At 43.8% G+C, this 17,595-nt stretch overlaps 1 protein-coding gene and 1 long non-coding RNA gene across 6 annotated transcripts in view; one reads left to right on the plus strand and one right to left on the minus strand.

Moving 5' to 3' along the window:
* Positions 1–52: 52 nt before the first annotated feature.
* Srsf5 (serine and arginine rich splicing factor 5) lies at positions 53–4,980 on the minus strand. 5 transcript variants are annotated; one of them, XM_055595544.1, is made up of 8 exons: positions 4,832–4,980; positions 3,789–3,933; positions 3,267–3,337; positions 3,046–3,144; positions 2,736–2,805; positions 1,426–1,499; positions 941–1,051; positions 53–842 (listed from the first exon to the last, which is right to left on the minus strand). In XM_055595544.1, exons 2-8 carry the CDS (start codon positions 3,912–3,914, stop codon positions 581–583), a joined length of 813 nt encoding a protein of 270 aa, XP_055451519.1. In that variant the 5' UTR covers positions 3,915–3,933; positions 4,832–4,980; the 3' UTR covers positions 53–580. The 5 variants fall into 5 exon arrangements, with proteins under 5 accessions (XP_055451519.1, XP_055451521.1, XP_055451518.1 ...); XM_055595546.1 differs by having other exon boundaries at positions 53–839; positions 4,828–4,943; XM_055595543.1 differs by having other exon boundaries at positions 4,828–4,943.
* LOC129667813 (uncharacterized) overlaps positions 4,970–17,595 on the plus strand; it is a 28,779-nt gene continuing 16,153 nt past the window's right edge. Inside the window, exon 1 of the long non-coding RNA XR_008718809.1 lies at positions 4,970–5,465. This is a non-coding gene — a long non-coding RNA (uncharacterized LOC129667813). The remainder of the gene's footprint in view (positions 5,466–17,595) is intronic.

Raw genomic sequence — 17,595 nt, forward strand, 5'->3', positions numbered from 1 at the left:
ACAAAATAAAAGTACACAATACAAAACTTCTTGAGAAACAGACCAGAAGCAGTTTTATAATTCTTGATATATTTTATTAATAACAAACAGCTGCTGTAAGTCTGTCTACAGCTGCTAGTGAGTGAGAAGACACCCTTGACCCTAACAAGGAAAACTCATATTAAGCCTTTATATAGACAAGCGGAATTTAGAGCTCTTTTAAAGTGTCCAAAGCTATTAATTAGTTTAATTTGAGTTATTAAACTAATCTTAACATATCTGAACAATGAACTAAAATATTCAAGTTTTTCTAGTACAAAAAATTAAATGCTTTAGTTATAAAAGAGCTCTATCAATATACACAAACTATATACTTCAGACAGTCACAAAAGTGTGAGCAGAAGGCTTATCAAAAGACATTTAATACAATTAGTTCTCAACAACCCCTTGGTGGTCCACATCTACAAAGAAATCCAGCCCAACCTCCCTCCAAATCCCACCCCACAGAAAAGCACATACTTACCAGAATTTTTAGCAAGTATGGTTTGGGAATTTGTTTTGTTTTTTTAAAAAAAGGCCCCCAGGGCAAGTTATTTACAGTTTAATTGCCACTGTCAACTGATCTGGACCTGGACCGAGATCGGGACCTCTGGCGATCCACAGATGCTGGAGACTTAGATCTACTTGAAGAACCACGTTTCTGGCTCTTCTCAGGCACGGGAGACCTACTACCAGAACGGGACTTGCTCCGGCTCCGGCTCCGGCTCCTTGACCGGCTGTAAGACTTGCTCCTACGGGAACGGGATCGGCTACGGGACCTAGAGGAACTCCTGGTCCGAGATCGTGACCTGCTTCTTGACCTGCTATCAAAAATGGGAAGGAGAAAAGAAAAATTAACCTGTATGACGGGGCTCTAAAAGCCAGTAAAACTTTTAGCTTAAAAATATTAAAGAAAGAATACCTGTGCCTTTTGCTGCCTTCAATTAATTTGATTTTTCTCCCATTAATTTCCTTTCCAGAAAGTTTTTCAATAGCATTCTTTAAGTCACCATAAGAGGCAAATTCAACTACCCTAAAACAGGGGAGAAAAAAATTTTAAAACTTAAATACCCAAGCCTTACAGACTGTCTACAGAGATCAAGATAAACATTTTTAAGTTGATTCCCTGCTGTTATTAAATCACTGTGAGATACACAGCATAGTATAGCATGGTTCTGAGGCAGACAACTCTCTAAGGTGTCCTCCCATGTACTGTTGAATGTATAGCAATACGCCAAGTGCCTACTAAATGCCAATATTATCAACAATCCCTTGTGATAAACCTGTATCCCCAAACTGTCAATGCAAAACTACCACAATCAAGCACACGCAAATTTTAGACGCTATCAATGCCACGATAAAATCCCCAAGACAACTAAAAGGTTCACAAGTGCAGTGCACACTCACCCTTCATTTAGTTTAGGTCGATGTGCGTCCGCAAAGGTTACTTCCCCAGCTTGTCTCATGAAATCTTTGAGATCCTTAACACAAGACAATTATGTTAAGGAGAGAAAGGGCAAATTGGCACACAAACAACCACATGGTATAAAAACAAGACTACTGAAAGAGAAGTTGTTAGATAAAGTACAAACATGGCATATACCACACTTGTATTCTATCAGAATTCAAAAATTATGCCAGGGCACGAAATAAACAAATAGCATATTGCTTTTAAGCAAAATGCTAGAGGAAATTCCAATTTTTAACATTACAGTAGTATTAGTCTAACTGAGCTCAGTACAAAAGGGGGGAAAAAACAAACAAAAAACAAAACAAACAACAAAAAAACCAAAAAAGGAACAGTACATATTTTAAAGACTAAAGTAGCTTTATATTTAAAAAAAAAAAAAAGAAAAAAAAAACATTTACAAAGACACCAGTTATTTTGTGCCCCATATGTCATTAAAAAATTTTACTTTACCTTTATTAACATTTCCCTAGGCTAGTCAAGCAGCAAACCATTAAGCGGTCGGAGAAACCTTCATGACATAGGCCCGACTGGCTCTTCGCCACCCACTTGAAGGATACTACCCAATCGATGGAAGCCTTTAAATCGCACAGCCCTCCCTATTAGCAGACTACTGGCGATGCAGACATGTTTTACTCTTGTGCAGTTACCAAGGACCACTTTACTGCGATCAGGATTCCAACGACCAACTAATTTCGTATCTTTCAACTCTTTCGACCAGGACCTCTTATTCGGAAGCGTTACAGGAAGACAGCTCTCAACTTAGGGATCAGATCACGTTATCAACGTTCTGGGATCGCTGCAACCCGGCACTTCAAGTAAGTGCACCGATTACGTCTAGACCGGCAAACACAGATCTAGAGGTGGCCAACTGATCACTGTAGGAGCTGACTGGCAAAGTCAACCAGGCCCAACCAAGAGTGACCAAGACAACGATTAGGATAACCCACAGGCACTCCTCGTCATAAGGCCAACGACACAGATAGGCTGGCAAATAAAGGGTTTAATATTTGGTTAAAATTGATTTTTAAAAACATGAAAAAATAACCTCAAAACATATACATTTGATCGCTAATATTAAAATCTGAAACATCCCCCAGTTACATTTAATTAAAGTTTAAAATTATAGTTCAATTATATCCATTAATTTAAGATAAGACTTTTTAATAAAATATATTAATAAACCATTAACTACCCATTAACTTTTAAATGCCACATTAAAATATCTCAAAATTGTATTTCAACAAACCTGCCAGCTGACTCTTGAGGATAAATTCTCAACTATTAGTCGATTTTCTGTTCTTACAGGTGGGGCATTTCTGAAAAAGAAAATACGCACTCTGTGTCAGATGCTATGTCATAGTGTCAGATGACGTGTTTTTTTTTTTGTTTGTTTGTTTTTACTGACAAGTTTAAGCAACCAAAGACACTGAGTCCAGAGACTTCCATCAAATCACTGGATTTTTAGTACGTAAACTACTTAACCAGACTTACTAGTCTGAGAAACATTTAAGGCTAATGATTCCTATGGCACTGATGGCCATTAGCCCACAACGTACCGTCTATCATTTCGAGGTCTGCGACTACTAAAACGGTCGGAGTATCGTCCTCTCCCTCGTCCACCTCGAGACCGAGCCCGAGCATGTTCAATAGTAACCCTATGAAGATATGAAGAGTTTTACATGTTTACACTACATATATACAAGAGCACTTATTACTGCAACTATCCCAGTTTGCTCTATTTTCCCGGGAGAACTACTTATAAACCTATCATGGTTACCTTTCACTGCAAAGTTCTTTTCCATCAAGTTCATAAACCGCATCATCTGCATCCCTTGGGTCCTCAAATTCCTAAAATGTAGCAATAAGATACTCGGTACAACTTTTGGACATGCATTCTACAGTGTATTAAGAGCACGCAAAGTGTTAGAATGAGATATACCTTAAACTCAGATACACATAAGCCTAATCAAGGGAGACTGGGAATGAGCTCCAGCCAGCCATTTGAATTCTTAATAGCACTCGCTGCCTCACAAGCACATCTAACATCTTTCAGGGGGAAAAAAATTACACATGGGCTCAATCAGTTTAAAATCCTTGCTCTTCACCTACTTTTTTGTTTTGTTTTTATTTTTGAGACACGGCTTCTCTTGGGTAGTCCTAGCTATCTTCGGACTCCAAAGATCGGCCTGCCTCTGCCTCCCAAGCGCTGAGGTTAAAGGCTTGTACGATGGCCGCTACCAGTACCACCAGGTTACCTACTTCTTGATAGATAATTCCCTCAGTTCGATGACATACTTACCACAAAGCCAAAACCTCTTTTCAGATCAATATCTCTGATCCGCCCATAACCCTTGAAGAATCTTTCCACATCTTTCTCCCTCGCTGCTGGATTTAGTCTCCCGATGAACACTCGACAGCCACTCATGATGCCCAGTTAGTGCGTCCTGTCAGGCAGTAATTCAATCGGGACATTATCCATGAATGGAAACGGGGACCGTGCGGTCAAGCCGTCAAACACACATGGAGCCTAAATACGTTTACCAACGCCAACAAACAAGGCCGCCAAGGTGCCTCTTTAAGCCGTTCAAATTAAAACCCAACTCCCCAAACGACCCCCTCCCGGGTTCCACACCACAGCCAACCGCAACGCCCTCTTGCCACCTTTCTAGACTGCGCAGCCGCGCTCCGTTGCCGGCTCCGGGGCCCCCTCCCATCTGCCGCAGTTAGGAGAGGCTGAGAAATGCGGGCGAAGCCGGCCCCGCCCTCCGCAGGGCCTACTCCAATAGCAGCCGGCCGCGCACGCGTCGCGGCCTCCCCCGCAACGTCACAAGCGGGGATCTCGCGACGCCACAGCCGAGCTTGCGCAGTCGGCGACGGGCGCGTTCGCAGTACAAAATGGCGGCGGCGGGGTCTGCGGCGGGGGAGGAGCGAGCGAGCGAGCGAGCCAGCCAGCCGAGCTCCGTCCTCAGCCCCGAGCGAGCCGGGTCCCGAGCACCGTGCCTGCCTGCCTGCCTGCGGACCGGCCAATAAAAACACCCTACAAGTCACGGGCAAAGCTGGCTCCCGACAGGCGGGATCAAAGAAGGAGCAGGAAGGGTGGCAAGGGAGGGGCGCGTTGCTTTCCCCCCTACACACGCCCTCCCCGCGACGCCCGCCCTTCCACCTCGTGTCCCCCTCAAGCAACACCAAAAGGGAGACGTGCCCCAGCGCCCACCTCAATCAACTGCGCTCTCTAGACGCCGTCCTCCGCAAAGAGCGAAGCCCCGGCCACTCGCGACCCGAGCGGCCATGAAGAAGCCTCGATCCGAGAAGCCTTGCCCTCAAAGCGAGCCACTCACCTACCGGACAGGGTCTTTGGCGGCTGAGACCTGAAGAGGTCCGTAGTCTGCGACGGAGCTGTCTGCCTCCCTACAGACCCGAACTCAACTCCTCTACGTCTCTCCACAACTGACGCACTTAGCAGCTCGGGCGTTGCACAAAATGGAAGGAGCGTCCCTGCGTCACTTCCGGGGCGGCCCCTTCAGAGGCTCCGGTGACTCCTGGTTGGAGCCGAGAGCGGAAGTTCCCGCGGAGCCGGAAATCCTAGTGGGGCGGAGTTTCCTTACCCTGACCCGGAGGAGACGGTCGAGGGGTGGTCTGTGGGCGGTGGGGGTCGGTGTTTAGGAATGTTTTCTCTGTCAGTGCCCTCAAAATACACCATGACCCACCTTTGGATGCAAAAAGGTGTATCCAAAGCGTTTCCTAGCTCCCTCGAAGACTGACCAGGTAAAAGAAGCCCAGGCTTTGCAAAAGCACCTGTTTCTTTTAAAACTTCATTTAGATATTCTGTCTCATTAAGCAGCCCTGGCTAGCCTGGAGCTCAGAGATCCATCTGTCCCCGCCTCCAGTGCACTAGGACTACAGGCCAATTTTTGTGACCCTCTTCAAATTGTTCTTGCCAATATGTTTGAAGGCGTGAGTGTTCCTTGAGGCGCAAGTAAGTGAATTCCTCTTTAAGTGCATGGCTTTCGTTCTCATAAGTCTAAGGAACTGAGTTGCTTTCTGTTAATGGAGGGATTTTACGTGATGCAATTGTGAAATTGGGACTATGGGTAAAAAAGCTCCTGTATTGAAGCCCTAAGGCCAATCTTGGGCTCAGCTAACTGGAAAAGATGTCGAGTTGATTCTAAATCCAACTTGCCGTTGTCTAGTCCTTTCTGTCCGGATCTCTCTAATCTCACACATTAAAAAAAAAAAAATCGACAGTTATAAAGAAATGGAAAATGTGCTCCCAGAGTGAATGTAATACCCAGCCCTCCACATACTTAACTCCGTCCAGCCTTCCCCTGTAAGGTTGAGAGGTCTAGAAACTTTGACAGTAAGGACCGTTGTGGTGAAAGGGCTATTTCTCTTTAATGTTTTTATCTGTAACCCAAAGCATCATCTCGATTTTGAGATGTACCTAGAATAGGGTCACACGTTTTCAGCTAGGGTTACAGAGAAATGAGCTCAGGAAGGAGAAGAGCAAACCTGGCTCTGACCTCAGGAGCGCTTGGGACCTTGATTCCTTCGCATGGGATAAGCTTTGTCTACTCAATTAGCTATACAAATAGAAATAGCATCCATGAGTCCATTAAAAAAAAAAAAAAAAAGCAACTTGTTATCTATGGTGTGAGGAGCTAAAAATGAATTTAAAACTAGATGGACAGATAGACACGTTAAATAAAATTTTAAAACTAGAGAGGGCTTAGGGATTTAGAGGATTGCTGAATCAGGACAGGAGTTTAAATCCCAGCAGCTACCTAAGTAACAGGCCAACATGGCAACCCACCTGTAAGCCCAGCACGCTGTCCCAGGAGCGAGCTGGCTAGTCAGACTAGCAGAGTCAATAAGTTCTGAGATCAAGTGAAGGACCCTCCCTAATAAATAAGATGAAGGGTGATTGAGAAGGATACATGGCCTTAGCCTCTGCCCAATCCACTAACACACACTAGATTCCACACACATGCAAAAAGGCATACACATGCTTATGCACCACACACTAACACATTTATATATTCTAGAAATGCCTGGGAAAGGGGGGACAACTATTTGGATAAACATTTTTCTTCCAAGTCATTCTTCAGGTGCAAGGGCATCCTTTCCAAAGACATCCAAACAAATAACATATTTAGTAGAGGAAAAAAGATGCAGAGATCATAGATTAAGAGAAAGTTTATTTTAAAAAGAAGTTTTTTAAAAAGCAGTGTATAGTAGCACATGCCTGTAATCCCAGCACTCAGAAGGAGAAGCAGGTGGATCTCTGCCATTTCAAGGCCAGCCTAGTCCAGGACAGCCAAAGCTACACAGAGAAACCCTGTCTGAAAAGTTTATTGTTCAAGTATAACAGACGGGCTAGCTGCCTCCCTTTCCCCAGAAATCAGGTCACATCCTTGCTAAAGCTGTAAGGAGTTGATAAAGCTTACTGTAGCCAGGCATGGTGAATAGGCATGCTTTTAATCCCAGTGTTTGGGAGCAGAGGGAGAAGGATCTTTGTTGACTACATGAGTCAGCCAGCCAAAGCTATGTCATGAGATCATGAGACACTCTCTTAAAAAGGAAAGAAGGAAGGAAGCATAGGTTGACATGAAAATCACATTATTTTGTGGTGGTGCAAAGAATCAAACTCGGTCTCATACCTGAGTTCTAGGTTCTACCCTTAAATTACAACCCTAGTCCCAGGGCATGGTAGTACACACCTTTGATTCCAGCATTGGGGAGGCAGAGGCAAGTGGATTTCTTGAGTTAGAGACCAGCCTGATTATAGAGCAAGTCCAAGGAGAGCCAGGGTTACACAGAGAAACTCTGTCTCTGGAAAAAACAAAACTTAATTGTGCTGGAGTGTGGCTCCATGGTAGAGCACTTGCCTAGCATATGTGAGGCCCTGAGATTCAATCCCAAGCCCATAAAAACAAGGTACTATTTTCCCACTTAACATCACACTACTACATGCCGGAGGAAACTATTCATTCTGACCATTATTTCTGTTTTTGTCTTTGTTTTTTTTCCCCTAACTATCACCAGATTCTTTAAAAAATTACAACAGTAAAAAAAAAGTCATGGTGCCACACATCTTTAATCCCAGCATACTGAATTTGAAAACAGCCTGGTCTACAGAGCCCCTGTCTCAAAACAAAGCAACAACAACAAATAGTTTCATTTTTCTTCTTCCAAGTTTTTTAAATATATATTATTTTAATATGTTATTTTGAATTATATGTACATGGGTACAAGGGCACTTGGAGGCCAGAAGCATTGGATCTCCTAGAGCTCATACAGTTATGAGCCGCCCAATGTAGGTGCAGGGAATCAAATTTGGGTCCTCTAGAAGAACAGCACATTCTTTTAACCACTGAGTCATCTCTGCAGCCCAAATGACTTTTCAAAAGAATAAATATCCTGAAATAATTTCTTTTGGGAGTAATGAGATTTAAAAATGTTCAGGATTTTTGCCTGTACTCTCCACACCTTGGGAGATTGAAGCAAGAGGATTGCTAAGCACCAGTTCAGCTTGGGCTACAAAATGATTAAGACCCTGTGTCAAAATGAAACTCTGGCTGGACATGGTAGCACTTGTAGAGGTGGTAATTCCTTGTGAGTTCAAGGCCAGCCTTCTCTACATAGTGAGTCCAGGGTCAGCCAGAGCTACATAGTGAGATCCTGTCTGGGGGGTGGGGGTGGGGGGGTTCTGTTTTAGACTCAGATTCATCCAAATAGGCCTATCTTTCACTTGTTAAATGCTGATTTCTTTCAATTAAAAATACATGACATTTAAAATACCAGTGTCGGTCCCACAATCCAGAAGTTTCTGTCAACTGTAAGACCACACTGTTTGACAGTGGCCCTCTCTGATTATGATAAAGCTGTTTTTTCCAGGTTGGATGTGGCCATCCTGAATCAGAGTGGCTGTTGATCACCTGCAAGGAGGCTCTCCAGATCAGACCTAGTCACATTCCTACATGGCAGGATGAGGAACACTCACATGGCCCCTCTCTGGGATTGTGTCAGTAGTAGACAGTTACTGCGGAACAGGCTTTCTGGTGTTGCAACTGCCTTTGAGTCACCCACGTTCCTACGCGGGACCCCAGCAGCTCCTTGGGTCACTGGTGCCCTCTCTCTTATGTAACAGATTTTTCTTTTTCTTGCCCCTGGAAAACTCACACAAAATTCCTATTGCCTCCCTGAGGTGTAGTAGCCAGGACAGCATCTCAGCACCAAGAGTTTCTCATGTGTTTGTGGCAGTGATCTCTGGTGTAAACAAGCCTGCGGGCCAGGCACAGAGAAGACAGTACTGTACAGTAGATAGTACTTGATAATGAAAATAAATGACTATGTATTTCCTACTGTTGCTTTAGAGTGTAGCTCTGCTTATTTTTTTTTAAAGATATTTTATTGTGTGTCTTAGTTTGCTTTCTATTAATATAATAAAACACTGACCAAAACAAACTTGGGAAGGAAAGGGTTTATTTCAGCTTATAGCCCATCATGACAAGAAGTCCAGGCTGGAATTGAAGCAGAGACCATTACTCATCTGGAAAAATTTGAGTGTGCGGGTTAAAATTGTAATAATTCACGTGCAAGGCATGTGAAAGTACTTGAGACGTAGAGCATACTTTCAGTCTACAGTGGAGGTTGTTTGGGAACTGTGCAGATAATAGTGGAGAAATCTGACCTCCAGTTCTGCGCTAGCTTGCTCTTGAGGCCTTGCTCAGTCTTCTTTCTTATACAACCCAGAGCCACCTGCCCAGGGATGTCACTGCCCACAGTGTGGGAGGCCCTCCCACATCAGTCATTAATTAACACAGTATTAACACGATACCCCACAGACTTGCCTACACCCCAGTCTGATAGAGGAGGCATCTTCCCAATCAAGGTTACCTCTTCCCACATGACTCTAGTTTTTATCAAATGGACAAAAACCAGCCAGCGCACTGTGAAACTGCATGCCACGTCACACTGCAGCCGCCCTCGCACCTGGGATTGTGCAAGTGCACTCCACGATGTTCACAGTGACCAAAGCACCTGCTGATGCAGGTTCTCCTGTGGTGTCGCCTGAGCTGTGTTTATAGCACCCTGCAGCCTGGATCCCTACTCGCAAAAATTGTGATTTAAATGCTTTGATGAGCACTATTAGCAAGGGATTGAGGAACTGTTGTACTCATCTAAACTGTAATCTACCTAGACTTCATCATCTGGCTCTGTCTTGTCATGTATCTCACGCAGATTTGCCTGAGGTCTGATTAGGACAGTCATAGAGAACCACTTTAACACTGAAAAATAAAAAAAATTTTTGAAGCCTGGCGCAGTGGTGAACACCTGTAATCTCAGGTGGATCTCTGTGAGTTCAAGGCCAGCCTGGTCTACAAATCAAGTCCAGGACAGCCAAGGCTACACAGAGAAACCCTGTCTCAAAAAAAAAAAAAAAAAAAACTCGGTTCAGGGTGCCTAAGTAGTTTCCAAGCCCTCCTGCCACTAACAGCTGTCATCTCTTAAGCCCTTATGCAGAAACACCATACTAAGGACATTACAAACTGCCTACGGACCTCCTTTCTTTCACAGAGGTGTTCTAACATGTTTGAAAGTAGAACACAATCTTTCTGCCCAACTATCCCTGTTGCTGACTTCCCTTCCTCAGCTCTCATCACAAAAGCAGCAACAAGACATCACATGACCTCCTGTGCACTAAAGGGGCCTCACAGAGCCAAGCAGAAACCAGCACTGACAAGTTCCCAGTGTGCTATCACCAAGACCAGAGAAGTCTGGATGGTGGCAGAAATTAAGATAAGCAGAGCATCTCTAAAAGAGTGAAACTGGAGGAGAAATACAGCAGATTCTGCAGAGAGAGATACAGACTTACATGGGTGTGAGGGAACAGAAGTTAACATTAGGGAGCCTGGAAATATCTTTCTAGCAGCCATGGTGGTACGCACTTGTAATTCCAGCACTCAGAAGGCAGAGGCAGGTAGATCTCTGAGTTCAAGGTAAACCTGGTCTACAAATCAAGTCCAGGAAACCCTGTCTCAAAAAAAAAAGAGAGAGAGAGAGAGAGGAAGGAAGGAAGGAAGGAAGGTGAATGATAGATACTGAAGGCCAGAAACTAAGTCAGGAGGTAGAGCAACAGCTGGCCAGTCACCCAACAGACTCTCTAAGGGTAACTTACCAGGCCAGAACTGATGGTTATTGACAGTGGCTTCCACTGATAGTGGCAAGCTGAGGGGCCAGAACTGAATTGCTGGTGGCAGGCCAGATGCTGGTAGCTTCCTAGCAGGGGCTTATACCTCATGGTAAGCATGGGCTGGAGCTGTTGGCTCTTAGCGTGGGCTTCCACTGGTGGTGACAAGCATCTGAAAAGGAAAAGAAAGAAGGAGAGAAAAAGAACACACACACATATGCACACACTTGATAAAAAGCTTCTTCAGGCATCTCTTATTCTACACATACACATTCATACACAAATACATACACATTCACATACTGGGTGAATGGAAATGGATTCTAACAACTTTTTTTTTTTTTCTTCCAATAGCTTATATATCCCAACAAGCCCTTTCAAGCAGTACAAACATCACGATGTGGTTACATTCTATTTTTCTTTAAGTGAATGATTACAATGAGTATATGTAAGAAAAACATGTCCCCCAATACTCTCATATGATCAAATGTCTTATGTATTATGGGTGAGAAACAAATATAAAAAACAAATTATTCCCAAGAGCCCATATATATTTGTAACTAAGCAACATAGAGAGTAATAAAGTGTGAGCAAGCAAGGTAATTTCTCAGCCAGCTTTTTCTTTATTGGCAGGCTGCAATTTGTGGTTACAAAGAAAGAATCAATTATCTTAAAAAGTAATCTTATAAAAATCTTAAAAGAATCACAAAATAAACTTTTTATTAAAAAACAACTATTTCTACTTTAAATCTTTAAGGTGTACAACTCATTAATAAATGTTATTAAAACATATCTGAAAGCTGAGGGTGAAAACGAGTATAAGAAGTTAATCATCTTGAAGTCCAGTTTCAGTGAGTCACATCAGCCAGTGTTATTCTGGATTATTGTTTTTGCTCACTAACCTTAAAAAGTCCCTAACTTAACTATTAAGGGTGTACTTTTCTCACTTTCAAAGTGTTCCCTGAGATTTTCTACATCAGAGCTACTAGGAAAAACATCTCTACCTAACCCTGCTAAACAATCTATTTTTCCAAGTTCTTTCTAAGGGTAGTGGTCATTGCTAACACTCTACATCTCTAGGTTCTACTCAAAGTTGGTGGATCAATCATTAATCTGCTCCAGCAGCAATGCCTGAAAGAGATCAAGCATTATTACTGTGTGTGCCAGTGACAGTGACCAGTGAGGGGCTGAACGCCCCCTTAGAGTTTCCATACAACTCGTGTATTATGAGGGAAGTGGTGACCACAGGGCAACAAGCAGAGCTATGCTCCATAACAGCATGAAGTCTTCAGGACATAGTTTTCAGGGCTCTGCCTCTCTGAGACAAACTCATTAAGGTTGTGTTAACCGGTGGGCCGCATTCCTCAAGTTCTAGATCAGTCTTGCTGTTCTTCCTTCTTCCTACACTACCCCTGACAGATAGATATGATAGACAGACAGACAGATAGATGATAGATAGATAGATAGATGATAAATAGATATGATATGATAGGTAGATAGATGATATATATGTAAACATGATATGATAGATATGATACAAAGATAGATACATAGGTAAATAGATATGATAAGTAGATGAATATGATATCTATGGATAGGTAGGTAGGTAAAGAAAGAAAGAAAAAAAAAACATTTTCTTTGGCAGAGATAAACAGGAATTCCCACTAATTCAGAAATTGCTGACAAAACTCAAAAATTCTTTGCAGAACATGCATAGTGTTTGGTGTCAGTTTTTGCTATGAATCTTTTGATTGATTGATTGATTGGTTGGTTGGTTGAGGGACAGGGTCTCATGTATCCCAGGATGGCTTAGCACTTTGTATGTCAAGGATGACCTTGACTTTCTTGACATTTTGGTTGTGAGTCTTGTTAAAGTTATTTTTATAAAACTGTGTTTGTTTCTCAGTTTCTTCCTTAACCCAAAAATCACATAAATGAAACTATTATAGTATTTTAACAAGTTTCACAACACAAGAACTGAGCAGTTTTAACTCCATTCTTAACCCTCTAAGCTAATTTGACTTCCTCCCAGTGTGCATCCCAGAGATACTTGTACTTTGTAGCTGTCTTTGCTCTTCTCTTTCTCCTGGTCCTTCCTGAACATCTGTCCGAGGCTGAATCCACTACTTCTTCCTCTAACTCCTCCTCCCCTGGTTAGCAGGAAGTCCAACCCTATTCTTTTCCCTGCTCAGTGATTGGCTGTAAGCTGCTTTATTGGCATATCTGGGACAATTGGGGAACAGTGTTTTCACAACGTTGAGAAAGGAGATTCTCAGAACAAGGATTCCAACCAGATATGAGGGGAACAGAAATCAGCATTTGAACTGCACAATAACTTTATACCTACATCGTCTAGTCTTTAAGGACTGAGCCATCTCTCTAGCTGTCCTTGAATCCTTCTACCTCTGGGATTACAGGCATATGTCATTGTACTTGTTATATTTAGTGCTAGGGACCAGACCCAGAACTTCCTGCATTCTAGGTGAGAGACCAAAGTGAAAGTTATCGTTAAAACCTAGAGTAGGTGCCTAGGTGCGGTAAAGTAGTTAGTAATGCCCTGAGGGGAGAGCTACCTCGCTGTATTCTTTCCCCACCCACTAGAGATACGGTTGCTAGGAAACTAGACCCTCCCCCTAGGGAGGGACACCTGGTCACTAATGGCCAGGGAACTTTCCTATAGCCAATCGATTCAAAATGTAGCATTTTGACCAATAGATGCTTGCCAGGCAGGAATTGCCCCTGCCTTGGGTATGCTGGGAGGGACCAGAATGTATAAATCACCCAACTAACCTGGGCACGGGCGCTCAGCTCCCACCGCTTCGGTGGTGAGGCTGTGTGGGCCCAAGCTGCAGCTTGTAATTTACAATAAAAAGACCCTCATGTGTTTTGCAACGGAGTCGATTCCTGTAGATCTTTTGGGGGCTCGAGAACTGGGTATAACACTAGGCAGATACTCTATCAAATGAGCTACACTGCCGCCTAATATCAATTTCAATTCTTGCTTTCACTTTTCCTTCTGTCCCACTTTGTACTCTCATTTAAACATTCAGAGTCAGGCATGGTAGCACACACCTTTGATACCAGCATGGGAGGCAAAAGCAGGCAGATCCCTGAGTCCCTGCAGTCACTCTGTAGGCCAGCCTGGTCTACAGAGTAAGTTCCAGGACAGCCGGGGCTACACAGAGAAACCCTGCCTCAAAAAACAAAGTTAAAAAAAAAATCATTTGGACAAATACCAAATACAGATTACCTTCCAGAAAGAATCAGACTAGCTCTCAGGTCCACAGAGTTAACTGCCACCTGATTATGTCTCTCACGACTTCAGTTTGCCTCATCCACGTCACTCAGTCTCATCAGCTTTTCTATGATTTCTCTCCTCTGCCTATGAATCAGGAATTCAGGAGTGACTCGGGTGGTTCTGGCTTGAAGTGGTCTCATCCAGTCTCTCAACTTAGAGTGAAATCTGCTTCCAGGCTCATTCAAAATATCCGTGCACCTCACCTCAGTCCTCACGGGTCATTCAACTGTCAACTCTCTTCCACATAGGCCTTTCTGTAAGCTACCTGAGTGTCTCCTCTAGGACGTCCAAACAGGGTACGTTCCAAGAGACGGTGCATCTAAGATAGAAGCTACAGTCATTACAGTCTCACTTCAGGAACAATGTCTTCGTGCACTATAACCTAGTATATTTCTTTTCTTAGAACATCAATACTGTGGGTTGATATTTAATATTTACAGATATTTAATATATTGCCATTCTAGAACCTACAAGTCAAAGCTCAAAGTGCATGGGGGGGGGCATCCTTCCCCTCTGACAGCTCTGACAGCCTTCCCTTGCCTCTTCCTAGTTTCTGGTATTTGTTGCCAGTCCTTAATGTTCCTGGCTTGTAGATCCGAGCCTTTCAAGCAAATGGTTGCCCTTTTCTACATGTCATCGTGTCATCTTCCTTCTGTGCATGTCTTGTCTGTGTGTCGAAATTCTTCTCCCCTTTAAAAAGAACGCCAGTCTTTCTGGGCCAGGCTTCACCCTAATGACTTCATTTAAACTCAGTTGCCTCTGTCTATAATGACCCTGTTTCTAAACACAGTCATATTCTGTGGTCCTAGAAGTTAGGATTTCAGCGTGCATTTTTTTTGTGAGGGCGCAATTCAATCCATAACACGTAGCTTCAACCACACACCATTCACACAGCACAGTCCAACATGCGAGGGTAAAACCACAGGCAGCGAAAACCAGGAAGTAGGGTGATTGAAGGACACCTTGGAAAGTAGCCAGCACGGTGCTTCCTGCTTCACCGAAAAAAAGAAAATAGCTGCCTTTGTCATCCATCTTCAGATGCTTGTATCTTGCTGCTACTCAGCTGCCTTAAAGAATCCGGTATCTTCCCAAGGTGTGAGGGGGTTTTGTCTGCTTTTTATTTATAGAAAGGATTTAACAAACTAGCCTCAAACTCAATCCTCTGGATTCAGCCTTTCAAATCCTGAAATTACAGTTACTAAGCCCAGAGACTTCTGTTCCATTTTATTTTATTGTTTGTTTTGTGTGTGTCTCATAAGCTGTCCTGGACTCGCTCTGTAGACCAATCTGGCCTCGAACTCACAGAGATCCACCTGCCTCTGCCTCCTCGAGTGCTAGGATTACAGGCCTGCGCCACCTCCCCCGGGGGAGTTGTGGGGGGTGGGGGATGTATGTGTGTATGTATTCCGGTGCGTGTGTGTGTGTGTGTGTGTGTGTGTGTGTATGTGTGTGTGTGTGTTAGCATGCACATGCCACACAGCATGCATGTGGAGATCAGAGGACAGCTTTTGGCGTCAGATCTCTCCTTCCACTGTGGGTTCCAGTATCTCGATCAGCTGGTCACACTTGCACAGCAAGCACTTTTACTCGCTGAGTCATCTCACCCTAGTGTTTGACACAGGCTCTCACAAAGCCCGGGCTCCCTTCAAACTTGCCCCGTAGCAAAGAATCGCTGTGACATTCGAATTTTTCTTCCTGTGCCACGCACCGCCAATCCTGCCTAAGCCTTTGATTTTTGACATATACCGGTTTCTGTCTTCAGTCCCACCCTGACCACAATCACTTTAATCTTGAACTCTCAAATACGCTGGGAGTTTCCATTTTACAGCTTAAAATCAAGCCTTTCCTTAACCCTGGAAGCGCTCCATCACCCTTTCCAAGGAGGAGCAGAGCAGTGGCTTGGTCTTTACTTTCCCAAGCCCTCCTTCGCCTCCTGCGCTTCCTCCCCACCTTCCCACCGAAGCTGGAGCTGGTCTCAGAGTTCACCTTCAACCTAATTGCGAAATCCAATGGCCTCTTAACCATTATCCTAGTTCATAAAAGCTGATGGCATAATGCTTGAAGGACTAGTTTAATTATCCTACTTTGGCCCTTACACATCTCTCTAACACCAGTTTAAGAGTCTCCCCTTAAAGAGTTGAAACCAAAGCTCAGAGTCACACAGCTGGCAAGGGGCGGAGCCTTGAAGCGAAGCCAGCTTGGTGGAGTTACTCCAAGGGGATATCTAAGCCCTCACAGCAGGGGCTGAAGAGATGGCTCAGAGGTTAAGAGCGCTGGCTGCTCTCCCAGAGGACTGTGGACCCGGGATCTATAGTTGAGTCCCAGCACCCATGTGGGGTTAACAGTTGTCTGTAACTCCTTCTTGGGCACTACATGAATGTGGAACACAGACATGCATTCATGTAAAACACACAAAATTATAATTTTTTTTTAACTGGTGTTTTTGTTGTTATTGGTTTTGGTTGGGTTTGTTGTTGTTGTTTTGGTTTGGTTTTTTGAGACAGGGTTTCTCTGTGCCACCTTGACTGTCCTGGAACTGTCTTTGTAGATCAGGCTGGCCTCCAACTTACTGCTTGCCTCTGCCTCCAGAGTGCTGGAATTAAAAGCATTCACTACCACTGCCCAGGTTATTGGGGGGGGGGGTGTTTGTTTGTTTGTTTGTTTGTTTTGTTTGAGACAGGTTTTCTCTGTGTAGCTCTGGCTGTCCTGGAACTCATCTGAAGACCAGGCTGGCCTTGAACTCAGAGATCTCCCTGCCTTACCTTGTAGTAAGCTGAGCATTCTGATGCTGGAGAGACGATTCAGAGTACTTCCTGCTCTTGCCATTGGGGGGTTCACAACATCCTGTAGTACCAGCATCAGAGGGATTTGATACCTTTCTCTAGCCTCCGCCACACACAGGCACACATGCACAAAAAAAGTCACAAAATAAATATATATATTTTAAAACTTTACAGCACTTTCAAGAACATCACTAGGTTTCAAACCTGAGAAAATGGCTGAGGTACCTATTTAACATGTCAAAGTGGACCTGTCCACCAGGTTCTCCCTGCTCCCTCCTGACTGGTATGCCCGGCCCCCTACCCTATACTTTCCAGCCCAGGTGCTGAGCTGCCCTTCTCCCAGCTGTCCTTTCCTATAAAATCCAACCATTTGGTTACCTGGTCCTTTTCATCTACTCTTTATTGGGTCTCCTGTTTGCTGCACCTGGTTCCCCTGTCTCTCCTCTCCTCACATGGCTCACAGTCATGTCCACTCTGGACTCTCCCAGATGTCCCTGCCTGTGGCTATGCTCTTCCACACGTTTCTAGTAAGCTTTCTCCTCCACCATTCTTAGGAGCAGTCATGTTCCTTTTCTGTTCCTTTTGTAATTATGTTTTTCATTCATTTGGTGCTGAAACCTAGGAGCAGTCATATCTTTCCTTCTTTCTTTCTTTTTTTTTTTCATTTAAACATTTTACATCACATCCCTTTGTCTGTATGTTCTAACGGTATGACCTGTAATGTACAAATTACATTAGAGATCACTCGTACAGACCAAAGAATAGTAAATTGTACAGGGAGTCACGGATGACATCGATAAGCCAGATCACACCAGGGAAGCAACTGAGCCAGTCG

This window comes from Psammomys obesus, unplaced genomic scaffold (genome assembly GCF_907164565.1).
Source record: "Psammomys obesus unplaced genomic scaffold, mPsaObe1.curated_primary_1811, whole genome shotgun sequence".
NCBI classification, from domain to species: domain Eukaryota; kingdom Metazoa; phylum Chordata; class Mammalia; order Rodentia; family Muridae; genus Psammomys; species Psammomys obesus.

Excerpts from the sequence above, each read along its gene's own strand:
- Srsf5 (XM_055595544.1), bottom strand. The coding sequence starts at position 3,914 with ATGAGTGGCTGTCGAGTGTTCATCGGGAGACTAAATCCAGCAGCGAGG. Across the intron at positions 1,500-2,735 it reads CCTCAAGAGTCAGCTGGCAG|GATCTCAAAGATTTCATGAG; the intron begins GTTTGTTGAAAT and ends TCTTGTGTTAAG. Across the intron at positions 1,052-1,425 it reads CGACCTAAACTAAATGAAGG|GGTAGTTGAATTTGCCTCTT; the intron begins GTGAGTGTGCAC and ends CCCCTGTTTTAG.